Here is a 27,701-nt window from a genome sequence, read left to right as displayed (position 1 = left end):
AATATAGGGGTCGGCGGTGTTTGGGGCAGCAGATTAGGGGTACATAGCTATAATGTAGGTGGCGGTGGTGTACGGAGTGGCAAATTAGGGGTTAATAATAATATGCAGGGGTCAGCGATAGCGGGGGCGGCAGAATAGGGGTTAATAAGTGTAAGGTTAGGGGTGTTTAGACTCGGGGTACACTTTAGAGTGTTAGGTGCAGACGTAGGAAGTGTTTCCCCATAGAAAACAATGGGGCTGCGTTTGGAGCTGAACGCTGCTTTTTTGCAGGTGTTAGTTTTTTTTCCAGCTCAAATGGCCCCATTGTTTTCTATGGGGATATCGTGCACGAGCAAGTTTTTGAAGCTGGCCGCGTCCGTAAACACCGCTGGTATCTAGAGTTGCAGTGGCGTTAAATTATGCTCTACGCTCCCTTTTTGGTGCCTAACGCACTGAAAACCCAGCCATTCTGTGAACTCTAAATACCAGCGGTATTTAAAAGGTGCGTGGGAAAAAAAGCACGCGTAGCTAACGCACCCCTTTGGCCGCAGAACTCTAAATCTAGGCGACAGAAAGCAGCACCATATAATCTGTATTTGCTTTAATGCACATATTGTTATCAGTGCCGGGTACTCTGTCACATTTGCTTTCACCGTGTAAGATACTGCATTCTAGAGAGCTTTATTACTTTCTATGGAAGTCAGCTGGCAATTTGCAGAGACATCCATATTCAGCCTCCTTTTTTATAGGGATATTAAACACTTTAAAACACTAATATAAAATGATAAATCATATATATATATATATATATATATATATATATATATATATATATATATATATATATATATATATATATATATATATATATATACCTCTATAATATATTTCATTATTTATTTTGTCTCCTTTTCCTGTAATTCCATTTTGTGAGCTTTTTGGCTCCTGTTAGAAACGGAAGTGCAGAACCATGTTATATTTCACACAGCCATTGGCTGCACACTCCAGCAACCTATTTATAACTGTCCCTAATTGGCCACAGCAGAAGGTAACTTAAGTTACAACATGGCTGCTCCCATTGATTTATAGACAGTAAATATTTACACTTATTTTGTCAATATATATATATATATATTAAAGTAAAATGTCTCTGTAACTTCACATGGTATCTGAAGAAGTTAGTCCTTAAAAGTCAGAGCTGGAAATACAGGGTTATATTGTTATGGAAACACAGCTATAATTCTGTACAAATACTAATTCTGCAAACACACAGTATTAACTGGTTTACAAACCCAAAGATAATGGTTATGTTGAAGAAGCCTATTTGTTTGCAATTACCATACAAGTTGCTGACTCATTATGTCACAGCAAAGAGGTGGAGGAATTTGATTTGAAATATTAGGGCTGTGAGTGCAGCTCTCACATCACTGGCGTCTGCACCTCTCACTGTAGCTTAATATGGCTCCTGCACGAATCTTAATCACAGGATGCAATAGGGGACTCGGGCTGGAATTTGTCCGACAGCTGCTGGAGCTTCCCAACCCTCCAAAGCAAATTTTTGCCACTTGTCGTGATCCAACTTCTCCTCAGAACAAGGTACAGAGCAGATATTTGTGGCTTTACATATTTATAATTAGATGATGCTGATATAAATGCTATAATGTGTTAGATCATTTTAATTTTGCAGTATTGCCTGCCTGTAACTATGCGCTTAACCTCTGCAAAGGTTAGAGCAGCAACATGCTCTTGGGAGCTAACGGAATACATGTGAGTCAATGGCAAGATGCATGTGTGTAGCTATCAATCACAAGCTTGCTCCTGGTAGTAGATTGGTGCTCCTGAGCCAACCTAGGTATGCTTTTCAACAAATGCTACCAAGAGAACAAAGTTAATGTGATACATAGGGGACAATTTACTAAATGGCAGGCGGACATGATTCACTGTAGCGACTCATGTCCGCCCTACATAGCTGAATGTCGACAGCATACGCTGTTGGCATTTAACATTGCACAAGTAGTTCTGGTGAACTGCTTGTGCAATGCTGCCCCCTGCAGATTCGCGGGCAATCGGTCTTAAGAGCGCTGCTTCTTAACTGCTGTTTCCGGCGAGGCTGAAGGCGAAGAACAGGGGCATCAGGGGCCATTCGGCCCTTGATAAATCGGCCCCTAAGAGTAACTTTAAATGTCTCTTAAAATTGCACTCACTGTCTGAATTAATTTTGACTTTCATGCTCCTTTAAAATAAATTAAAAAATCAGTCACTCTTTTCAGGTGCTACGATTTGTGGCATATTAATATTATTTTACACAAAAACATTTTTAAATTAAATTAATTATATTTAAAGAAAGCAACTATCTCCTTATAAAATGTATGTTTATTAAAGTTTTTTTCTGTTTCTCGGTAGCTGAAAACAGCACCCAAAATGGCCCATTTTAAAGATGCAACTATTCAAAAATCCAAACTGTTTTTTTTTTGGTCCCAAGCAGTTTGGATAACGGGTTTTCTACCTGTACAATATGTGTTATTGGATTAACTGTTTTAATTTATCTGACAAGTTAATTTGCTTATATTGCGTCAGACATTTTATTACTAAGCAAAGGATTTTGGTTGTGAGGGTATGTGATGTGACTGCTCTAAGTTACTGTCTGAAGACCACTGCTCTGATATTATTAAAAGTATTAAAATGGCATCAAAAGTATAAACTGCATTTTTGTTTCTATTTACAGAAACTAAATGATTTGGCCGCCTCACATCCCAGTGTTGTGGTGATTAAACTAGGTAAGTGCTTTAATGATTCTTAAGAAAATCTTTAAAGGGACACTGAACCCAATTTTTTTCTTTCGGGATTCAGAAAGAGCATGCAATTTTAAGCAACTTTCTAATTTTCTTCTATTATCAATATTTCGTCATTCTCTTGCTATCTTTATTTGAAAAAGAAGGCATCTAAAGCTTTTTTTTGGTTCAGACTCTGGACAACACTTTTTTTATTGGTGGATGAATTTATCCACCAATCAGCAAGGACAACCCAGGTTGTTCACCAAAAATGGGCCGGCATCTAAACTTGCATTTTTGCATTTCAAATAAAGATACCAAGAGAATGAAGAACATTTGATAATAGGAGTAAATTAGAAAGTTACTTAAAATTTCATGCTCTATCTGAATCACGGAAGGAAATTTTTTTTAGGTTCAGTGTCCCTTTAAGCAAGAGGGTCAACGTTAGATCTGGCTTATAATTACTACCTGTTCTGGGTGATCTATTCGCTAGAGAACAGTTACTTAGTTGCTTAAAGAGCTAAAATAGTAAAAAAATGACATACATGCTCTAATCCATTAGAGCTTGAAATTGTATGACTATCAACAAAGGGGTTAAACACAGAGTAGAAGTGCCATCTGTGTCTTCCAACTAGCACTACTGACTACAACCGCAGGTCCCGAGCAGCACACTATACGGTGTACGGTGAAAAAACAGAAGCCAATCAGCATCATGAGTGTTAAAGGGACAGTCTACACCAGAATTTTTAAAAGATATATAATCCCTTTATTACCCATTTCCCAGTTTTGCATAACCAACACAGTTATATAAATACACTTTTTAACCTCTGTGATTATCTTGTATCTAAGCCTCTGCAAACTGCCCCTTTTTTCAGTTCTTTTGACAGACTTGCAGTCTAGCCAATCAGAGCCTGCTCCCAGATAACTTCTCGTGCACGAGCACAGTGTTATCTATATGAAATACGTGAACTAACACCCTCTAGTGGTGAAAAACTGTTAAAATGCAATCTGAAAGAGGTGGGCTTCAAGGTCTAAGAAATTAGCATATGAACCTCCTAGGTTAAGCTTTCAACTAAGAATACCAAGAGAACAAAGCAAAATTGGTGATAAAAGTAAATTGGAAAATTGTTTAAAATTACATGCTCTATCTGAATCATGAAAGTTTATTTTGGCCTAGACTGTCCCTTTAAGGTAACACTTTATTTTTTCTGGAATCTTGTGGGATTTCACTATACTCTCACAATATTTCATAATGAACTTCCTTAAACTGAGGGAAATAAACTGACTGTGGCCAGATCCCTTGCAAGTCCCAGGACTAGCATACTGATTGGATGCTTAAAGTGCCTTTATAATATTATGTGATTACTGATTATATTTTCATGTACAATATCTCCCTTTTTTAAATAAAGACATCCATGTGAAATTTTCTAGTCAGCTTTTTATATATATGCTGTATTACCTTTGGGTAATTTGTTCCTTAAAAGGGAAATAAATGACAATTTAAATGTAAAGCATGTGAAATGCTTTTGCTTCTTGCAAAAGCTGTCACTATCAGTAGTGAGAAAACTACTAACAGAGCATAGAAAAATAAAGGAAACTTTTTAGTATTTTTTATTATCAAATTTTACCTGTTTCTTGTGGTCTTATTGATTGAAACGTGCCCCCTTTCTATGACAGCATACTGCTGTAGGCTCAGGAAAGTACTATATGTGAAATATTGTTACAAACATTTCAACAGGCAGTGCTGCCAGGGGCGTAACTACAGTGGTCTTGGAGGTCTCAGTTGTAATGGGCCCACGCATCTAGGGGGCCCAGCTAGCAGCAGTAGCGTTGCTTCAGGGGGCTTGGGCTCCACCTGCATTGTATCTGTCCTCTGTGTGATTCCCCCCTGCAAAAAGGGCTCACTCACAGTGTACAGAAAGTGTATGAATTTTCCTTTACAAATATGTTGGCCCCACAGTGTTGTACAGAAAAATCTGTGAACATATCTGTAAAGGAAGGCTGCACAAGCGCATATTCTCAATAGGTAAGAATAACTAACAGTCTTTCATGCCTCTGTTGATTACAAACAGACAGAAATAGTGAAACAAAGGGCTTGACACTGCCTTTGCCCTGGGGCCCGATGAGGTCTAGTTATGTGCAACTCAGTATAATGTCATAGAAAATAAATTGTGTTTCAACAAAAGATAATAAGAGAAAGAAGTAAATCATACTAATAAATTTAAGTTTTACAAATTTGCCTCTTAAGATATTATAAAATACCAGTAGTCTGTAATTGATACCTGCAATACCTCTTTGTGACTAAGCATAGAGAAGTGGGCACACACTTTTGATTTTATTTCAACTATGTTGCTTTCCTTTATCAATTCTATTTGATAGCTGTATCTCATTTATAAGTACGGTGGAGGTCACACCTATTTGCGTACGTTATTAAAAAAAAATCACTCCCTCAATATAAATATGTGCCCTTGTTATCCTTCTTATACGCTAGTCCGTTCTTGTTAAATCTTGCACAGTGAGGCTACACCCTCCTCGTTGTCTTGGCAAACTTTTCAATAAAGATTATGAGGATTTACCTAATATTAAAAGGACAGTCTACACTTAAATTGTTATTGTTTAAAAAGACTGAGAACAGAGGTAAAAAGTATATTACTATAACTGTGTTGATTATGCAAAACTGGGAAATGGTTAATAAAGGGATTATCTATCTTTTAAAACAATAAATATTCTATTGCAGACTGTCCCTTTAGTAGAAATGAAAAGTACTAAATCTTTGGAAAGAGTATATTGCATTGTTTACATCAGCATATAAACGCTGCTGGTTCCTTCTATGCTAGTTTACTATTAAATGGACTTACATGCATTTTAAAAGGGACGTAAAAGTCAGTAGAACAGCCCCGGCATATTATAACTCACTTTACAATATAAAAAGGTTGTAAGCTGCATTTGCAGCTTCTGATACATTGCAGTGCACGATTGCATGAGTGAGCCAGCAAACACAAATTTAGGAAGCAGTTCCTGCTGCTTTTCATTCTGCCACCTTAGAGGCAGCAGGGATAAATCACCCGAGCTTGCTGATTTGGGGTGATTGACAGCCAGGTCCTTCTCTTACACAAGAGATCTTGTAAAATCTTAAAGGGACACTAAACCCAAAATTTTTCTTTCATGATTTAGATAGAGCATGCAATTGTAAGCAACTTTCTAATTTACTCCTATTTTCAAATTTTCTTCGTTCTCTTGCTATCTTTATTTAAAAAACAGGAATGTGATGCAAAGGAGCCGGCCCATTTTTGGTTGATAACCTGGGTTATGCTTGCTTATTGGTGGGTAAATGTAAGTTTCCAATAAGCAAACACTATCCATGGTGCTGAACCTAAAATGGGCTGGCTGCTAAGATTTACATTCCTGCTTTAAAAATAAAGATAACAAGAGAACAAAGAAAAATTGATAATAGGAGTAAATTAGAAAGTTGCTTAACATTTCATGCTCTATCTGAATCATGAAAGAAAAAAAATTGGGTTCAGTGTCCCTTTAAATTTGACTACTTCTCTGCTTTCAGCTTGAAAAATATTGCATAAAGTATGTTTAAAAGCTGATGACTTTACACACCCACAGCTAATTAGCTGTTGATTGACATGTTAGCAAGTACTGGGTGCATTAGTACATGATTGGCAAGTGCTTTAGGTATATAAGTTTGACAAGCAAATACATGTATGGCACTGGCACATAGAATCATGACTGACAGACATGGTCATGGTGCACACATAGCAAACAGTTCCTGTCTAGTCTCCAAGAACCGTATGAACAAGGTGCTAATTTCTGAGTTACAAAAAGGAAAAGGGAGCATTTTTACCAGTACCACTCTTTGCCGTAGATCTGTAGCTTTATCAATGATTTTATGTACTTTAACATCCCCTGTATGTAAGGTGAAGAATGTCCCCAGCTTGTCAGTAATTTGCAGTGAGAATTGTGTCTTTAAATGGACAGTAAATCCCAAAACATGTTATAATTCACATAAAAGAGCACTATTTAAATATGTTAAAATATTTTTGTTTTGTCTTTCAAACAGAAATGTGTATCTGTATCTGTGTAGAACTAGGCCATAAAAGGAAATGAATTCCTAAAATGTTTATATCAAACATGAAAATTGAAACAACTTTCCAATTTACTTCTACGATCAAATTTGCTTCATCTTGGTATCCTTTGCTGAAGGAGCAGCAATGCACTACTGGGAGCTAGCGGAACACGTGGGGTGAGCCAATAACAAGAGGCATATATGAGTAGTCACTAATCAGCTGCTAGATCTCATTTGTGCATTGCTATTCCTGAGCCTGCTTAGGTATGCTTTCAACAAAAGATACCAAGAGAACAAAGTATATTTTGATAACAGAAGTAAATTGGATAGTTGTTTAAAATTGCAATTTTCTGCCTAAATCATGAACGTTCTTTTTTAGCTTTACTGTCCCTTTAGGGCTGGATACTTATCATAAGCAGTCAAACTGAAATACATTAAAAAAAAAAACCTCTTTAGATGTAAGGAAAAAAGAATCCCTTTAATTCCCATGATTACCGTTGCAATAACTTTTTGTTTTATTTATATATTTGACACCGTAACAGTTGCATTGTCTTTTATTGTACATTTGTGGATTATGCAATGGTACTGAAATACTATTTAAAGGGACATGAAATTAAAAAATGTATTTCACGATTTAGATACATACAATTTTAAACAACTTACCAATTTACTTCTATTATCTAATTTGCTTCATTCTCTTGGTATCCTTTGTTTAAAAGCATATCTAGATAGGCTCAGGATCTAGCCTATTGGTGGCAGAACTTTTATGCCCATTTTCATTTGCTTACAAATGTGTTCAGCGAGCTCCCAGGACTGCATTGCTTCTTCAATAAAAGATACCAAGAGAATGAAGCAAAATTGATACCAGAAGTAAATTGGAAAGTTGTTTAAAAAATGTATAATCTATCTGAATTATGAAAGAAAAAAATTTGGGTTTCATTTCCCTTTAATTTTTTTTTTTTTTGCAAGCAAAACATATCTGGAACTTTGTAACACCATCTTCAAAACTAATTGGGTGGGAGTTCCTTTAGGTCATGATCGTTACTGGAATACTAATTGTTTTGCAGAAGCCACAGATCCAGCAAGTGTAAAAGAAGCCAGTAAAGAAGTAGAAAGTCATCTCCGTGGATCTGGATTGAACGTTGTGATCAATAATGCCGGGATTATGCCTGAGAGCACTCTGGAGTCTGCTGATGCTGAAGACTTCCTGCATGTGTACAACACAAACGTGGTGGGACCATTGTTGGTGGCAAAGGTACGGCAGATATTCTGTGTGTTTGCTGGTAACACAGTGATCCATGCTTAACCCCTTAATGACCACAGCACTTTTCCATTTTCTGTCCGTTTGGGACCAAGGCTATTTTTACATTTTTGCGGTGTTTGTGTTTAGCTGTAATTTTCCTCTTACTCATTTACTGTACCCACACATATTATATACCGTTTTTCTCGCCATTAAATGGACTTTCTAAAGATACCATTATTTTCATCATATCTTATAATTTACTATAAAAAAAATTATAAAATATGAGGAAATATTGAAAAAAAATACACTTTTTCTAACTTTGACCCCCAAAATCTGTTACATATCTACAACCACCAAAAAACACCTATGCTAAATAGTTTCTACATTTTGTCCTGAGTTTAGAAATACCCAATGTTTACATGTTCTTTGCTTTTTTTGCAAGTTATAGGGCAATAAATACAAGTAGCACTTTGCTATTTCCAAACCACTTTTTTTTTCAAAATTAGCGCTAGTTACATTAGAACCCTGATATCTTTCAGGAATCTCTGAATATCCATTGACATGTATATATATTTTTTTAGTAGACAACGCAAAGTATTGATCTAGGCCCATTTTGGTATATTTCATGCCACCATTTCACCGCCAAATGCGATCAAATAAAAAAAATTGTTCACTTTTTCACAAACTTTAGGTTTCTCACTGAAATTATTTACAAACAGCTTGTGCAATTATGGCATAAATGGTTGTAAATTCTTCTCTGGGATCCCCTTTGTTCAGAAATAGCAGACTTATATGGCTTTGGTGTTGCTTTTTGGTAATTAGAATGCCACTAAATGCCACTGCGCACCACACGTGTATTATGCCCAGCAGTGAAGGGGTTAATTAGGGAGCATGTAGGGAGCTTTTTGGGGTAATTTTAGCTTTAGTGTAGTGTAGTAGACAACCCCAAGTATTGATCTAGGCCCATTTTGGTATATTTCATGCCACCATTTCACTGCCAAATGCGATCAAATTAAAAAAAAAAACGTTAAATTTTTCACAATTTTAGGTTTCTCACTGAAATCATTTACAAACAGCTTGTGCAGTTATGGCACAAATGGTTGTAAATGCTTCTCTGGGATCCCCTTTGTTCAGAAATAGCAGACATATATGGCTTTGGCGTTGCTTTTTGGTATTTAGAAGGCCGCTAAATGCCGCTGCGCATCACACGTGTATTATGGCTAGCAGTGAAGGGGTTAATTAGGTAGCTTGTAGGGAGCTTGCAGGGTTAATATCACATTTAGTGTAGAGCTCAGCCTCCCACCTGAAACATCAGACCCCCTGATCCCTCCCAAACAGCTCTCTTCCCTCCCCCACCCCACAATTGTCCCCGCCATCTTAAGTACTGGCAGAAAGTCTGCCAGTTCTAAAATAAAAGCTATATGTTTTTAAAAAAAAAAAAAAAAAAAAGCATATTTACATATGCTGCTGTGTACTATCCCCCCTTAGCCCCCAACCTCACTGATCCCCCCCAAACAGCTCTATAACCCTACCACTATAACTTAATCTGCGCCATTTTGGGTACTGGCAGCTGTCTGCCAGTACCCAGTTTAGAAGAAATTTTTTTTTTTTTTAGTTTTTATTAAACTTTTCTGTAGTGTAGCTTCCCCCCCCACACACAAAACCAACCCCCCACAATCTCTTTTTGTGCTTTTGCACAAACAAGATTTGGCCATTTGTTACTAAAAATATTTTCCATAGTGTAGCGGTTCCCACCCGCTCCCGCCCCGTGCACGCGCCCGCCCGCCACCCTCCGTGCACGCGCGCGCGCCCGTGCGCGCCCCCTAACGGCCCGCACCCGATCCCGCCCCCCTTGACATCACAGGGCACACCGATGGCCGCCCACCCGCCTCCCAAGTCGGCTCCCACCCACCAACGATACCAGCCATCGATGTCCGGTGCAGAGAGGGCCACAGAGTGGCTCTCTCTGCATCGGATGGCCGTTTAAGGTTATTGCAGGATGCCTCCATATCGAGGCATCACTGCAATAACCGGAAAGCAGCTGGAAGCGAGCAAGATCGCTTCCAGCTGCTTTCCACACCGAGGACGTGCAGGGTACGTCCTCAGGCGTTAACTGCCTTTTTTTTTTTTGAGGACGTACCCTGCACGTCCTCGGTCATTAAGGGGTTAAAGGGACACTGAACCCAATTTTTTTTTCTTTTGTGATTCAGATAGAGCATGAATTTTTAAGCTACTTTCTAATTTACTCCTATTATCAAACTTTCTTTATTCTCTTGGTATCTTTATTTGAAATGCAAGAATCTAAGTTTAGATGCCGGCCCATTTTTGGTGAACAACCTGGGTTGTCCTTGCTGATTGGTGGAAAAAATCCATCCACCAATCAAAAAGTGTTGTCCAGAGTTCTTAACCCAAAAAAGCTTAGATGGCTTTTATTTCAAATAAAGATAGCAAGAGAACGAAGAAAAATTGATAATAGGAGTAAATTAGAAAGTTGCTTAAAATTGCTCTATCTGAATCACAAAATAAAAAAAATTGGGTTCAGTGTCCCTTTAAATGTGAATGTAAATCCACTGGGGTCTATTTCAGTACTGTAGATAAATAAGGAGTCCAGATATCCTTGTTAAGGACAGTCCTAAATTTGGGTAGTGTGTCCCTAATTTTTTTTTTTTTAAATCTTTTGTTGAGGTCAACATACAAAGTGAACACACTCCAAATTACAGAGACTATTCTCCAAAGATACATATTAAAACAGCATATGACATATGCAAGAACATAACCTTACCACATCAATTACTAATGATGTCATCTGTAATAATCTAACACTGTATAATATATTATAACCCCGTGAGAGAAATTATAAAAGCTAAAATATAAAGGAGATGCCTGATGAAAAAAGTGGCCTCTCTTGGACCACCCAAATTAGTGTTGAATATCTAAGGGGTATATACAAATAGGCCATTTTGAACCTGAAAAAAAAATTGAGGGAAGGAGTATCTTGATAATCTCCTTGAGAAAAACAAGACGTGTGCATTCTACGGGCTCAAAGGAAAACAGGGCTGGTCTTCAAATTTTTCCAGGGCTGCTTTTAATTCTCAGTCCGGCCCTGGAGGCAGGTGGGTATGTGTTTGGGGTGGAGCACTTACAGCTACAGCATGTGCTGGTATACAGAGGCAGGTGATGTGTGTTTGGGGTGGATCACTTACAGCTACAGCATGTGCTGGTATACAGAGGCAGGTGATGTGTGTTTGGGGTGGATCACTTACAGCTACAGCATGTGCTAGTATACAGAGGCAGGTGATGTGTGTTTGGGGTGGAGCAATTACAGCTACAGCATGTGCTGGTATACAGAGGCAGGTGGTATGTGTTTGGGGTGGAGCACTTAAAGCTACAGCATGTGCTGGTATACAGAGGCAGGTGATGTGTGTTTAGGGTGGAGCACTTACAGCTACAGCATGTGCTGGTATACAGAGGCAGGTGATATGTGTTTAGGGTGGAGCACTTACAGCTACAGCATGTGTTGTTATACAGAGGCAGATAATATGTATTTGGAGTGGAGCACTTACAGCTACAGCATGTGCTGGTATACAGAGGTAGATGATCAGGGGTCAATTCCTACAAAAAAATGTTGGAACTCACAAAGACTTCCACTCCCTCACAATTAATATTGATATATATATATATATATATATATATATATATATATATATATATATATATATATATAGTACATACACTGTATTTATATGTATGCAATCTATACACTTTGGTTAATGATAGCAAATTAAATCCAATGAAGGGTTAAATGGTTGCCTTTGACCCTGAGAATCCTCCTCTGTCACAGAGCCTCACCCACTTAAGGTGCAATAGTCCTTTTTCTGCTAAGGGGAGCTAAATAACCTCATAGCAAGCCACACATAAATGTAAGCACCATGTGCTACACACAGTGTAGGGTGGTCATACAGCAGGACCACTGACAGGCTTGCATTTAGTGTATTGTAGAAAGTGTTACTGCCCATTGCTAGAGGATCTCACTATCCCTCTAACCAGAGTGTGGTCCAGCTCCTCCCACCATCACCAGCAGTGTTTACTGAAGTGTTTCTGTTCTCTGTCCAGTGGGAACTTAGTTCCTCCTGCAAAAATAGTGCAGGAACTCCATTCCCATGCGTTACCGCTCAACTTGACCCCTGCAGGTGATGTGTGTTTGTGGTGGAGCAGTTACAGCTACAGCCTGTGCTGGTATACAGAGGCAGGTGGTGTGTGTATGGGGTGGAGCACTTACAGCTACAGCATGTGCTGGTATACAGAGGCAGGTGATGTGTGTATGGGGTGGAGCACTTACAGCTACAGCATGTGCTGGTATACAGAGGCAGGTGATGTGTGTATGGGGTGGAGCACTTACAGCTACAGCATGTGCTGGTATACAGAGGCAGGTGGTGTGTGTTTGGGGTGGAACAGTTACAGCTGCAGCCTGTGCTGGTATACAGAGGTAGATGACAACTAATAATAACTGGAACCAATGATGCCACTGAAAGCGTATTTCCCTCATGAAGAACACATGGACCAGTGACAAAACTTAGCTTGTTGTGGTAACTCTAAAAGACAATGGGGTGGATTTATCAAGCCCCGTATCGGCCCCAATGCCTCTGTTTCGGCGTGAGCCTTCTGCTTTTTAACTTGTCCGCCTGCTATGATGCGGCGGACAGCAATCTGCCCGATCGGATACTATCGGGTTGATTAACACCCCCTGCTAGCGGCCGATTGGTCGCGAATCTGCAGGGGGTGGCATTGCACAAGCAGTTCACCAGAACTGCTTGTGCAATGATAAATGCCGACAGCATATGCTGTCGGCATTTATCGATGTCTGGCGGACATGATCGCTACAATGGATCATGTCCGCCAGACTGATGATAAATCGATCCCAATGTACTAAGGTAACTTGTGTTGAGTTTTTAAGATGCATCTGATGAAGAAAGACCTCCTTAGGGAGGTCCTCCTTTATTTTACAATGATTTGTTTTACACTGATCCATCATAAGAACAGTTACAGCATGGACAGCATCATTTTGACTTTACTGTTTCTTTAAATTATACAGCTTGCATGACTAATAGAGCAAAGAAAAATATATGTATGAACTTTTGGGCTATTACATTGGATAATAGTTAGATTCCTCATCTGATTTGTATTGAGGTAACCTCTTTCATATTAAACTCTCATATTTTGGTTAATATATATATATATATATATATTTATATATTTCTTTCATGTAATTGGAAAGAGTCCATGAGCTAGTGACGTATGGGATATACAATCCTACCAGGAGGGGTAAAGTTTCCCAAACCTCAAAATGCCTATAAATACCTCCTTCACCACACCCACAATTCAGTTTTACAAACTTTACCTCCTATGGAGGTAGCAAAGTAGGTTTGTGCTTGATTTTCTACGTTGATATGCACTTCTCAGCATTTAGAAGCCCGATTCCTCTCAGAGTACAGTGAATGTAGGAGGGATGTTAAGGGAGTATCACCTATTGAATTCTATGGTTTTCCTCGCGGGAAAACTTTTTCATAGGTTCTCTGTTATCGGTCGTAGAGATTCATCTCCTACCTCCCTTTTCAGATTGATGATATACTCTCATATTCCATTACCTCTACTGATAACCGTTTCAGTACTGGTTTGGCTATCTGCTATATGTGGATGGGTGTCTTTCGGTATGTTTTCATTACTTAAGACACTCTCAGCTATGGTTTGGCACTTTATGTATTAATATAAAGTTCTAAATATATGTATTGTACTCATTTGCCATGAGTCAGGTTTATGTATATTTCCTTTTGCAGACTATCAGTTTCATATTTGGGAAAAAACATATTTAGGAAAATATTTTTCTTACCTGGGGTATAGTCTTTTTTCAAATTTACTGCTTTTTCATTAAATTTTCGTGATCAAAATTAGGCTAGCGAGGTTGCAAAATGCAGATGTTAAATCTATGTCTTTAGCTATTTTAGCTAGAAGAGCTTTGTGGCTCAAATATTGGAATGGTGACATGGTATCTAAGTCTAGATTACTATCTCTTTCTTTCCAAGGTAATAATTTATTTGGTTCTCAGTTGGATTCTATTATTTCAACTGTCACTGGGGGGAAGGGAGTTTTTTTTGCCTCAGGATAAAAGACCTAAGGGTAAATCTAAAGCTTCTAACAGTTTTCGTTCCTTTCGACAAAATAAGGAACAGAAACCTAATCCTTCCCCCAAAGAATCTGGTTCCAATTAGAAACCTTCTTCAAGGTGGAGTAAATCCAAACCATTTAAAAAACCAAAGCCAGCCCCCAAGTTTGCATGAAGGTGCGGCCCTCATTCCAGCTCAGCTGGTAGGGGGCAGATTAAGATTCTTTCAAGACATTTGGGCAGATTCTGTCCAAAATCAATGGATTCAGAGTATTGTCTCTCATGGGTACTGAATAGGATTTAGAGTAAGACCTCCTGTGAGAAGATTTTTTCTCTCACGCATCCCAGCAAATCCAGTAAAGGCTCAGGCTTTTTTCTGAAGTGTGTTTCAGACCTGGAGCTTTCAGGGATAATCATACCAGTTCCGTTTCAGGAACAGGGTCTGGGGTTTTATTAAAACCTTTTCATTGTCCCAAAGAAAGAAAATTCATTCAGGCCAGTTCTGGATCTAAAAATTTTGAATCATTATGTAAGAGTGCCAACTTTCAAAATGGTGGCTATAAGGACTATTCTGCCTTTTGTTCAGCAAGGGCATTATATGTCCACAATAGACTTATAGGATGCATATCTTCATATTCCGATTCATCCAGACCACTATCAGTTTCTGAGATTCTCTTTTCTAGACAAGCATTACCAATTTGTCGCTCTTCCATTTGGCCTAGCAACAGCTCCAAGAATCTTTTCAAAGGTTCTCGGTGCCCTACTCTCTGTAATCAGAGAATGGGGTTTCCTTATTTGGACGATATCTTGGTACTAGCTCAGTCTTTACATTCTGCAGAATCTCACACAAATCAACTAGTGTTGTTTCTTCAAAGACATGGTTGGAGGATAAATTTACCAAAAAGTTCTTTGATTCCTCAGACAAGGGTACCACCTTTTAGGTTTCCAGATAGATTCAGTGTCCATGCCTCTGTCTCCAACAGACAAGAGACAATTAAAATTGGTTTCAGCTTGTCGGAACCTTCAGTCTCAATCATTCCCTTCAGTAGCTATGTGCATGGAAGTTTTAGGTCTCATGACTGCAGCATTTGACGCGATCCCCTTTGCTCGTTTTCATATGAGACCTCTCCAGTTTTGTATGCTGAACCAATGGTGCAGGGATTATACAAAGATATCACAATTAATATCCTTAAATCCCAACGTTCGACTCTCTCTGGCTTGGTGGTTAGATCTCCATCATATAGTTCAAGGGGCCTCTTTTGTTCGTCCAACCTGGACTGTGATCATAACAGATGCAAGTCTTTCACATTGGGAGCTGTCTGGGGATCTCTGACAGCACAAGGGGTTTGGGAAATCTCAAGAGGCGAGGTTATTACCAATCAATATTTTAGAACTCCGTGCTTTTTTATGCCCGCTGCTATTACGAGTCTTGAAGGTTTAGGGTCAATGCACACTTTTTGGCCTTACCGCAAAACGACTTACGTAAACTTCGTAAAGCCTATTTTCAATGGGACTTCCATAGCGCCGGTATTACGAGTCTGTCCTGGGAGGCCAAAAAGTGAGCGGTACACCCTACCCCGTCAAGAGTCCTAACGCATTTAAAAGTCAGTAGTTAAGAGTTTTATGGTACAACGCCGTAACATAAAACTCATAACTAAAGTTCTAAAAAGTACACTAACACCCATTAACTACCTATTAACCCCTAAACCGAGGCCCTCCCGCATAGCAAACACTATAATAAATGTTTTAACCCCTAATCTGCCGCTCCGGACATTGCTGCAACTATAATAAACATATTAACCCCTAAACCACCGCACTCCCGCCTCACATTAGTTAAATATTATTAACCCCTAATCTGCCGTCCCTAACATCGTCGCCACCTACCTACATTTATTAACCCCTAATCTGCTATCCCCATCACTTTATGATAAATTTATTAACCCCTAAACCTAAGTCTATACCCTAACACCCCCTAACTTAAATATAATTTAATAAAATCTAAATAAACCTACTATTAATAACTAAATTATTCCTATTTAAAACTAAATACTTACCTATAAAATAAACCCTAAGCTAGCTACAATATAACTAATAGATTACATTGGTAGCTAGCTTAGGGTTTATTTTTATTTTTACAGGCAAGTTTGTATTTATTTTTAACTAGGCCAGAACAGTTATTAAATAGTTATTAACTATTTAATAAACTACCTAGCTAAAATAAATACAAAAGTACCTGTAAAATAAAGCTTAACCTTAGTTACAATAACACCTAACACTACACTATAATTAAATAAATTAACTAAATTAAATACAATTATCTAAATTAAATAAATTAGCTAAAGTACAAAAAACAAAACACAAATTACAGAAAATAATAAACAAATTACAGATATTTAAACTAATTACACCTAATCTAATAGCCCTATCAAAATAAAAAAGCCCCCCCAAAATAAAAAAAAAAACCCTAGCCTAAACTAAACTACCAATTGCCTTAAAAGGGCCTTTTGTGGGGCATTGCCCCAAAGTATCAGCTCTTTTACCTGTAAAAAAAATACAAACAACCCCCCCAACAGTAAACCCACCACCCACACAACCAACCCCCCAAATAAATAATATCTAAAAAAAACTAAGCTCCCCATTGCCCTGAAAAGGGCATTTGGATGGGCATTGCCCTTAAAAGGGCAGTTAGCTCTTTTGCGGCCCAAACCCTAATCTAAAAAATAAAACCCACCCAATACACCTTAAAAAAGCCTAACACTAACCCCCTGAAGATCGACTTACAGTTCTGAAGACGGACATCCATCCTCAAGGGAATCGGGAAGAAGTCTTCATCCAACCGGGCTGAAGTCCTCACGAAGCCGGGAGAAGTCTTCCATTCCAAGCCGGGCGAAGTGGTCCTCCAGACGGGCAGAAGTCTTCATCCAGACGGCATCTTCTATCTTCATCCAGTCCGACGCGGAGAGGCTCCATCTTCAAGACATCCGGCGCGGAGCATCTACTTCAAACGACGGCTTCATACTGAATGACGGTTCCTTTAAGTGACGTCATCCAAGATGGCGTCCCTTAGATTCCGATTGGCTTGAAAGAATTCTATCAGCCATTCGGAATTAAGGTAGAAAAAATCTCAGCCAATAGGATTGATCACGCATTCTATTGGCTATTGGAACAGCCAATAGAATGCGAGCTCAATCCTATTGGCTGATTGTACCTTAATTCCGATTGGCTGATAGATTAGGGTTTGGGCCACCAAAAGAGGCTAACTGCCCTTTTAAGGGGCAATGCACATACAAAAGCCCTTTTCAGGGCAATGGGGAGCTTAGGTTTTTTTTAGATAGTATTTTATTTTGGGGGGTTGGTTGTGTGGGTGGGGGTTTTACTGTTGGGGGGTAGTTTGTATTTTTTTTTTTAACAGTGTGAAAGAGCTGATACTTTGGGGCAATGCCCCGCAAAAGGGCCCTTTTAAGGGCTATTGGTAGTTTAGGTAGGGGTTTTTTTATTTTGGGGGGGCTTTTTTTATTTTGATAGGGCTATTAGATTAGTTGTAATTAGTTTAATATCTGTAATTTGTTTATTATTTTCTGTAATTTAAAAAAAAAAAGGGTTTTTTTGTACTTTAGCTAATTTAATTTAATTTAGGTAATTGTATTTAATTTAGTTAATTTATTTAATTATAGTGTAGTGTTAGGTGTTATTATAACTTAGGTTAGGTTTTATTTTACAGTAACTTTTGTATTTATTTTAGGCTAGGTAGTTATTAAATAGTTAATAACTATTTAATTAACTATTGTACCTAGTTAAAATAAATACAAACTTGCCTGTAAAATAAAAATAAACCCTAAGCTAGCTACAATGTAACTATGAGTTATATTGTAGCTAGCTTAGGGTTTATTTCATAGGTAAGTAATTTAGTTTAAATAGGAATAATTTAGTTAATTATAGTAATTTTATTAGATGTATTTAAATTAAATTTACGTTAGGGGGTGTTAGGGGTTAGACTTAGATTAAGGGTTAATACATTTAGTATAGTGGCGGCGACGTTGGGGGGTGGCAGATTAGGGTTGATAAGTGTAGGGTAGGTTGCGGCGACATTGGGGGCGCAGATTAGGGGTTATATAATATGTGTGTAGGTGGCCGCGATGTTGGGGGCAGCAAGATTAGGGGTTCATAACTATAATGTAGGTGACGGCGGTGTCCGGAGTGGCAGATTAGGGTTAAAATAGTATAATGCAGATTAGGGGGTTAATAAGTGTAAAGATTAGGGGTTGTTTAGACTCTGGGTTCATGTTAGGTGTAGACATACATTTTCTTTCCCCATATGAATCAATGGGCTGCGTTACTGAGTTTTACCGCTGCTTTTTTGCAGGTGTTAGACTTTTTCTCACCCGGCTCTCCCCGTTGATTCCTATGGGGAAATCGTGCACAAGCACGTACAACCAGCTCACGACTGACTTAAGCAGCGCTGGTATTGAAGTGCGGTAAGAAGCAAAATTTTGCTCAATGCTCACTTCTTGCCTTTTAACGCCAGGTTTGTAAAAACCCGTAATACCAGCGCTGCAGGTAAGTGAGCGGTGAGAGAAAACTGCTCGTTAGCACCGAACAGCTCAAAATGAAAAACTCGTAATCTAGCCATAAATTATTTAATAAGAAGTATGGTATGAGTTTAAGGTAAACATTAAAAAACTAAAACATACTAGATTAGTATATTGAACCACATAAAAACAGTACATCAAATTACGATCATAATTCATATATAAATTAAAAACAAAGTGGAAGGTCCAAAAAAAGGGTTTTAATTACTTTCCGAAAACAGTTCAAATCATGTAAGGCAGATCCAAGTTTTTCCTGCAGTGATACAAGAAACGACAAGAAATTCTTGTCAAAGTATGGAAAAGTAATAACTTTAAGGTGTTTACATCTACTTACACCGTAAAGTTTAAATTTGTGTCCCGCTGACTCCTATTCAGCTTGTCTTAACCCTTGATTGTATGCAGCTCTGACCAGACTACGGATCCTTCCGGTGGTCAGATTGGTGCAGGATTCTTGATTGTACTATGGATCCTTTCTGCAGTTGATATTATGGAAACAAATTTAGCGTTGTGTCTTCGGCTCTAAAGAGCTACGGATTCCTTGCAGGTTCAGATACAGATTGCAGCAGAGTAACGCGTTTCGGCTTCAAGTCTTTGTCAAACTCTGCTAGACTGGGATTTTCTGCAGCTATAAATACCCCAGCATCAGCTGCACAGTGACTTAGTTCACTTTAGGTTATATTTGTATTATTTGCCTGATTTTGGGTAGTATTGAGGAGAAATACTCTTATTTGTGGTTTTATATAGGTATTTAACCCCTTAATGACAGAGGACGTACCAGGTACGTCATAGGAAAATCTCCCCTTAATGACAATTGACGTACCTGGTACGTCCTCTGTTGTTTGAAGTGCTGGAAGCGATCTTGATCGCTTCCAGCAGCTTACAAGGTATTGTAGTGATGCCTCAACATTGAGCCATCACTGCAATCCCATATTTTACCCACCGATGCAGAGAGGGCCACTCTGTGGCCCTCTCTGCATCGGCAATTGCGGCTAATACATTTGTTGGTGGGTGGGAGCAAATCCCTTCTAATTGCGTTTCCTTTTTTTTTTCTCACTTACTTCTAGCCCGATCGGCTCAAAAGTAGTACTCTCGGCGGTGGCGGCAGCGGCGGGGGCGGGGGTGCGGGGGGTGGGGATTTGCACTAGTGGATTTATCCTACAATGTGACATGATGGTGTCGAGGTAAACATAAGGGGGTTGAATGATAGCTCCACAAAATGACTTTTATGCGCACCGTGCAAATTTACTTAACCAGTGCTCTATTGGATGATGAATTATTAACCAGCTATCCAGATCCTCCCATTTATTCGGCTGTTAGCGTCAGCTTTATTCCGCACATGTACATTGCAATCAGTTTGGTCACACCTACAAGAACACAATTTAATAAGGCAATCAATCAACACGTTAACAACCAGGGACTGGATGTATGGAGGAGAATTTGGCTGGATGTTAACATGTCCCCTAGGTTTTAAAGATGCAGTTGTAGGAAGGGATCTCCATTGTCACGTAAGGGATCTGGGAGGGGGAGGGATGTAGGTTATTGAGGGGGGCCAGCTACACTACAGAAAACTAATGTTTTAAATAAAAAACTAAAAAAAAACTATTTTTGGGGGCAAATTGGGTACTGGCAGACAGCTGCCAGTACCCAAGATGGCGGCAAATAGGTAGGGGGGAGGGTTAGAGAGATGTATGGGGGGGGATCAGGGAGGTTGTAAGGTAAGGGGGATCCATCACTGCAGACTGTATGAAGAAAATAATAAAAAAATAAAAAAAATGCTTTTTATTTCAGTACTGGCAGACTTTCTGCCAGTACTTAAGATGGCGGGGACAATTGTGGGGTGGGGGAGGGAAGAGAGCTGTGTGAGGGGGGTCAGGGGGGATCAGGGGGTGGGATGTGTCATATGGGAGGCTGATCTCTACACTAAAGCTAAAAATTAACCCTACAAGCTACCTAATTAACCCCTTAACTGCTGGGCATATTACAAGTGTGGTGCGCAGCAGCATTTAACGGCCTTATTATTACCAAAAAGCAACGCCAAAGCCATATATGTCTGCTATTTCTGAACAAAGGGAATCCTAGAGAAGCATTTGCAACCATTTGTGCCATAATTGCACAAGCTGTTTGTAAATAATTTCAGTGAGAAACCTAAAATTGTGAAAAATTTAAGTTTTTTTTTATTTGATCGTATTTGGCGGGGAAATGGTGGCATGAAATATACTAAAATGGGCCTAGATCAATAATTTGGGTTGTCTACTACACTACAATAAAGCTAAAATTAAACCTAAAAGCTCCCTACAAGCTCCCTAATTAACCCCTTCACTGCTGGGCATAATACACGCGTGGTGTGCAGTGGCATTTAGCAGCCTTCTAATTACAAAAAAGCAACGCCAAAGCCATATATGTCTGCTATTTCTGAACAAAGGGGATCCCAGAGAAGTATTTAACACCATTTATACCATAATTGCACAAGATGTTTGTAAATAAATTCAGCGAGAAACCTAAAGTTTGTGGAAAAATTTGTGAAAAAGTCAACAATTTTTTTTATTTGATTGCATTTGGCGGTGAAATGGTGGCATGAAATATACCAAAATGGGCCTAGATCAATACTTTGGGATGTCTACTAAAAAAAAATATATACATGTCAAGGGATATTCAGGGATTCCTGACAGATATCAGGGTTCCAATGTAACTAGCGCTAATTTTGAAAAAAGGTGGTTTGGAAATAGCAAAGTGCTACTTGTACTTATTGCCCTATAACTTGCAAAAAAAGCAAAAAACATGTAAACATTGGGTATTTCTAAACTCAGGACAAAATTTAGAAACTATTTAGAATGGGTGTTTTTTGGTGGTTGTAGATGTGTAACAGATTTTAGGGGTCAAAGTTAGAAAAAGTGTGTTTTTTTCAATTGTTTCCTCATATTTTATATTTTTTTTATAGTAAATTATAAGATATGATGAAAATAATGGTATCTTTAGAAAGTCCATTTAATGGCGAGAAAAACGGTATATAATATGTGTGGGTACAGTAAATGAGTAAGAGGAAAATTACAGCTAAACACAAACACTGCAGAAATGTAAAAATAGCCATTGTCATTAAGGGTAAGAAAATTGAAAAATGGTCCGGTCATTAAGGGGTTAACTGAGCGTCTGTCACTAACCCCTAAACTGAAATATGTTTATATTCAAAGATGTAATTCATCTATGTGCTTTTAAATTGTGACCGTACTATACCTTTAAGAACAGTAGATGGCAGCAGTGTTTTCTGTCATGTTCTGCTTCATAAGTGTGCATGCTATCATCTCTTCAATAAAGAATACCATGAGAAGTTGGTAAACTTGATAATAGAAATAAATTGAAAACTTTTTTTAAAACTGCATGCTCTGTCTCAATCACAAAAGACAAATGTTTGGTTTCATGTCCCTTTAAATAAGTGCAAGTTATTGATTTCTAACCAGCTGTAACACTTACAATACAGGCACTGCTACCTTTTCTGAAAAAGGCTGCCGAAGAAAATCCAAAGGGACCTTTGAGTTCCAATAAAGCTGCATTGATCAATATGTCTACACTTCTTGGATCTATCGAGAAGACGCCAGAAACTTTTTTTTATTACCCAGTATTGTCCTACCGCTGCAGCAAGGTGAGTGGCGCTTGTCATAAAATTGTTTCTTTATATTAAAAGGGACATTAAACACTTTGAGATGATAATATACAATGATAAACTGTAAATATAAAAAGAAGTCTGCAATATACTTTCATTATTTATTTTGTCCCCTTTTCCTGTAATTCGTGCTGAAATTGTGAGCTTTTCAGTTCCAGTTTGAAATGGAAGTGCAGAACACTGTTATATTACACACAGCCATTGGCTGCACACTCTAGTGACCTATTTATAGCTGTCCCTAATTGGCCAAAGCAGAGAACGTAACCTAAATTACAACATGGCAGCTCCTATTGCTTTATAGACACTAAAACTTTACACTTATATTATCAATATTTAAACAGCTAATAAAACTTTTAAAAAATACATCTACCTGTTATTCTCAGACTGATCTTTTCTTTGAATGCATAATTCTATCTAGCATTTACTTATTGTTTAATGTCCCTTTAAACATTGTGTAGATTCAAGCCACTTGTTATTTTGTGCAGGCTGCCCTCAATATGATGACTCACTGTCAGTCACTTGGGTATAAGAAGGACGGCATCCTCTGCACTGCCTTTCATCCCGGATGGGTCCAGACAGATCTTGGAGGGGCAAATGTAAGTATATGGGAAAGATGAGCATTAGGAATTAACTCTTTATGTCTTATATGGAGCAAATGACAACATTACTATACTTACATTTCTAGATAACTTGTTTGTCACTATTATTTGTGTGCACAAAGATCCCTTACTGACAAATTACTCGGATTGGGATAACGCACATTATAACTTTGAATAATTTATCAAATCTATCCCTTCAAACCATATGGAAGTTATCTATAAGATCTGTATTTTCTTCCTTTTTTCAAAATAAAATTAAAGGGACATGAAAGTTAAAAAAAAAAACTTTTCATGGTTCTGATAGATCATACAATTTAAGAGACTTTTCAATTTACTTGTGTAAGAGTCATTGTCATTGGCTCACCAGATGTGTTCAGTCAAGTTCTGATGTGTAGCCGACTTTACTTATGTATTTAACCTCTTTGCAGGGGCCAAACACATACCTATATGCGCACAATATGCAATAATAAAATGCTCTAACACATTAGATCATTTACTTTTTTGTCCCTTTAAATAAAGTAAGCTGCATAATCAACAGACACATAATAAAAAGACAATGCAAAAACACTTACTTTGAATTTCATTGAGCAGCAGATTATTTTCTGACAAACTTGTCTCTTTTCATTTTCCTGCTTCCTGTATCATGTGACAGCCTTTAGCCAAAAACTGACTCATCTATGTATATGAGCTGTGCACTCTTGCACAAGCTAAGTAAGAGCTGGTACCAGGGCCGGCCCTAGCCATTGCGGGGCCCAAGGCAGGATGACAAAATGGAGCCCCCTTTCACTCCACCTCCAACCCGCCCCATCTCCGCCTCCAAACCCCGACCCCAGTTATTAAAATGAAAAAAATGGGAGAAAAATCATTTAAGGTAATGCACAACATTTTATACAAAAAAACAACAACATACAAATCCGCTAATGTGGAGCACTATAACTTTGTATATATTGCAATATACCATTTGTACTATTGGAACAACTGTTTATGTATATAATGAAGAATTATGCTGACAATTAGGGACAGTTGAGTTATCTTATGATAACAAGAACATTACAGAGACGCCAGGGCCGGCCTTAGCAAGTGCAGGTCCTTAGGCAGAATGACAGCGCAGTGGCCTCTACCCAGAACACAGATAATACACACGCAGAGATAAATATATATACACATACAGCCACACTCAGACACATACACAGGTACACATATATATACATACACAGGTGTACACACAGCCCATGCACACACCCCCCCCCCCCACACACACACACAGACAGCCCACTCACAGATATACAGTCACACAGATACGCCCACACACACACAGAGTACACACACACTACACCCACACTCAGTATACATTTTTCAGTAATGAGACAGAAGGAGAGAAAAGAGACAGAGGAAAGATTGAGGGGGCAGATATGAGCAAGGGAGATAGAGAAGGGGCAATAAAGTGAAAAAAGAGTGGATAGAGGAGGGGGGGGGGTGATGGGAAGGAAAGAACCGAGAGCAAAAGAGAAGGTGAGAGAGGAGCAGGAAGTGGAGGGATAATGGAAGGATAGAGTGAAGATAGAGATGAGAGTATGATAGACAGGGTGAGAGTGGGAAAGTAGAAAAGAAACAGAGTAAAGATTGAGAGAAGAGGAAGATTCAGAGAAGGGGTAGACAGAGAGAGAAGGTAGAGAAAGGAGAATGGAAAGTGGGGGACAGAGAAGAGAGTAAAGAGAGAGTCAGAGAATGGACTGGAAAGCACATTTTATTCAGTATAAAGTTACTAGCAGACCATCAGTTCATCACATCTAGGAGCAAAATGGTTAATAAAAAGGCTGTGAGCTGCAGGGAGAAGGGTTGAGGCCTCTTTCCCTGTAGAGCAATACACATCAAGGAGGCTTGAGTCCTTTAAAAATAAACAGGAGACATAAGTAAAAGCTACTTCTGTCTTCCCTTGGTTCCCGGACTGTCTCCTGCCTGAACATTCATCATGACCTGTGTGCAGTGTACTGGCTCGAGCAGAGGATCAGGATGTCAGCATGACTGCACCGCGCATGGGCAGGGAGAAGAGGGGGCCGTGGGGGTGAACTTCCATGATGATTTGTGCTGTGTGTCATTAGCACTGCATGTGGGAAAAAAAGGTGGGGGAGCTCCAATGCTTCATATTCTCACCACCGACTGTACCTCTCAGCCTGAGTCTCCGCCCATTACCACCACCCTTAATGCAAAGAGCTGATTGATTGGAGAATTATAGTATAATTCTCCAATAAATCAGATTGTTGCATCTTGCAGCTACAACTGCCTCCTGTCCTGCGTTCTTGGGCTGAGTTCCCAGGGTGGGGGGGAATAGCGCAAAAAAAAAAAAAAAGTAAAAAAAAATGGCAGAGTTTTAATAAAAAAAAATAATAAAAAATAAATAAAAATTTTGCAACGTTAGTTGGCACCAGCGCGGGGCTCTCTAAACGCGGGGCCCTAGCCAGCCGCCTTGCTTGCCTTGCCCTAAGCCTGGCCCTGGCTGGTACCTCAGAGAGTGTGCGTATATACCTTGTGCACTCCTCCAAGAATGATCAGCTGTCCTTTCCAATTGTTTATTTGCACTAGCTCTTTTACAAAGGCTTCTGACGGACTTCAGCAACTAAAAAAGTGACTTTTTGAGGTGTATAAGGTGTGATAAATCTGCGGCAATCAATGTTATCATATAGTGCTATATGTAGATATGCTCTATAACACTGGTTTTCTAACCTGTCCTCAGGCCTCCCTAACAGGCCAGATTTTGAGGTTCTAGAGCACAGGTGAAATAACCAGCTGATTCGTAAACATAGTTAGTTTTCCTGCTCTCTTTCAAGGTAATCTTTCAAATCTGGCCTGTTAGGGAGACCTGAGGAGAGGTTTAAAAACCAATGTTCTAGAACAAAGAATGCCTAGCGAATGAAGCAAATTCTGGTTAATTTAAAAATGTCCCACAATTGCCTCCAAATTTAAAAGGATACTGAACCCAAATTGTTTATTTCATGATTCAGACAGAGCATGCAATTTTAAGCAACTTTCTAAATTACTCCTATTATCAATTCTTCTTTATTCTCTTGGTATCTTTATTTTAAAAAGCAGGAATGTAAGATTACGAGCCAGCCCATCTTTGGTTCAGCACCTGTGTAGCACTTGCTGATTGGTGACTTAATGTAACCTCCAATCAACAAGCGCTATCTAAAATGAACCAAGAGAATGAAGAAAATTGATAATAGGAGTAAATTAGAAAGTTGCTTAAAATTGCATGCTCTTTCTGAATCACGAAAGAAAAAAATTGGGTTCAGTGTCCCTTTAATTATCTCGCTCCCGCAAATGGGCAAATTTTCCAGTTTGCGGGAGTGCGATAATTTAGCGCTCCACTTGTAATCTAGCCCTAAGGTTTTAAATCACTCTCACATCATTTCCCGCTTTTACTACTGCAACTCCATCCTCTTTGGTCTCCCTAGCAGTGTCTATCTCCTTTACAATCCATAATGAATGCCTCTGGCAGGCTGATCTTCCTTACACGTCGCTCTTCTCTGCCAATCCCTTCCTCTAGCCTCCAGAATAAAACACAAAATCCTGACTCTGACATTTAAGGCCCTCAATAACACTGCTCCCCCCTATATTTCAGACCTTGTCTCCAGATACTCTCCCTCCCATTCCCTTCGCTCTGCTCATGACCTCCTTCTCTCCTCCTCTCTTTACCTCCTCACATTCCCGTCTACTGGACTTCTCCAGACTGGACCCTATTTTGTGGAACTCTCTGCCTTGCTCCACAAGACTATCCCCGGGATTTCATAGTTGCAAGCATTGCTTAAAGACTCTACTGTTCAGGGATGCATACAATATAGGATAACCTTCTCTTACCTCAGTTCCTCTTCTCCCTTTGTCATCCCCTTGAACCCCCATAGCATGTAAGCCGATGAGCCCAGCTGTTTTGTAGATCACATTCATGAGAGGTGATTTACAACAGTGCAACTGGTGAGATAACTGATAATAATACTAATATTGCAAAGAATGCTTTTTCTATCATGATTGTTGAGGCAAAACTGATAATCCACATTAAAAGTGCAAATGATTACAGAGGTGAGGGGAGTAAACAAAAGCTCACTGAAAATTAGCTAAACGTATTAACCCAATCCTTGCTGGGAGAAAGTGAAACAAGCACAATTTTCTGATGTATTTTACAGCGGAAGGAAACAAAATAAATAATGAATGTATATTGCAATAATGTTTGACTTTCATAAAATGAAACATTGCGCGTTGAAATGTTGAGTTTAATGTCCTTTAACTAGTTCACGTTTACTAATTGTTACATTCTAGCCAACTGATTATGTATATTGATTTTGTAGGCCCCCCTCACAGTTGATCAGAGTGTGAAAGGAATGATCAAAGTGTTGAGCTGCCTCTCAGAGAAACACAATGGACTTCTGCTGGACTGGGAAGGAAATGTTGTGCCATGGTGATTAGATGAATACATAAGCACAAAGTCAGGAAGGTGGCACCTACACTGTATATGATGGATCATTTCTGCCGGGCACATCTGAGGAGCTGCACATGACTGGGCTAGGGATATATTTTTTGCTAAAGCCATATATTTGTTACTAAAATATAACTTTTTGTGATGCTAATACAA

The 27,701-nt window shown here is 38.8% G+C and overlaps 1 protein-coding gene across 1 annotated transcript; it reads left to right on the top strand.

Moving 5' to 3' along the window:
• The first annotated feature begins 1,391 nt into the window (after nucleotides 1-1,391).
• On the top strand, nucleotides 1,392-27,701 carry LOC128640234 (C-factor-like). The gene is made up of 6 exons (XM_053692653.1): nucleotides 1,392-1,575; nucleotides 2,705-2,756; nucleotides 7,893-8,080; nucleotides 22,293-22,454; nucleotides 22,961-23,071; nucleotides 27,418-27,701. The coding sequence occupies exons 1-6, from the start codon at nucleotides 1,438-1,440 to the stop codon at nucleotides 27,529-27,531; spliced, it is 765 nt and encodes a 254-aa protein (XP_053548628.1). The 5' UTR covers nucleotides 1,392-1,437; the 3' UTR covers nucleotides 27,532-27,701.

Source organism: Bombina bombina, chromosome 1 (assembly GCF_027579735.1).
Source record: "Bombina bombina isolate aBomBom1 chromosome 1, aBomBom1.pri, whole genome shotgun sequence".
NCBI classification, from domain to species: Eukaryota; Metazoa; Chordata; class Amphibia; order Anura; family Bombinatoridae; genus Bombina; species Bombina bombina.
This window is presented reverse-complemented; position numbering and strand designations above follow the sequence as displayed.

Coding starts and splice junctions, on each gene's coding strand:
- LOC128640234 (XM_053692653.1), top strand. CDS start 1,438: ATGGCTCCTGCACGAATCTTAATCACAGGATGCAATAGGGGACTCGGG. Junction 2,757..7,892: donor TGTTGTGGTGATTAAACTAG/GTAAGTGCTTTA, acceptor ATTGTTTTGCAG/AAGCCACAGATCCAGCAAGT. Junction 8,081..22,292: donor GACCATTGTTGGTGGCAAAG/GTACGGCAGATA, acceptor CTTACAATACAG/GCACTGCTACCTTTTCTGAA.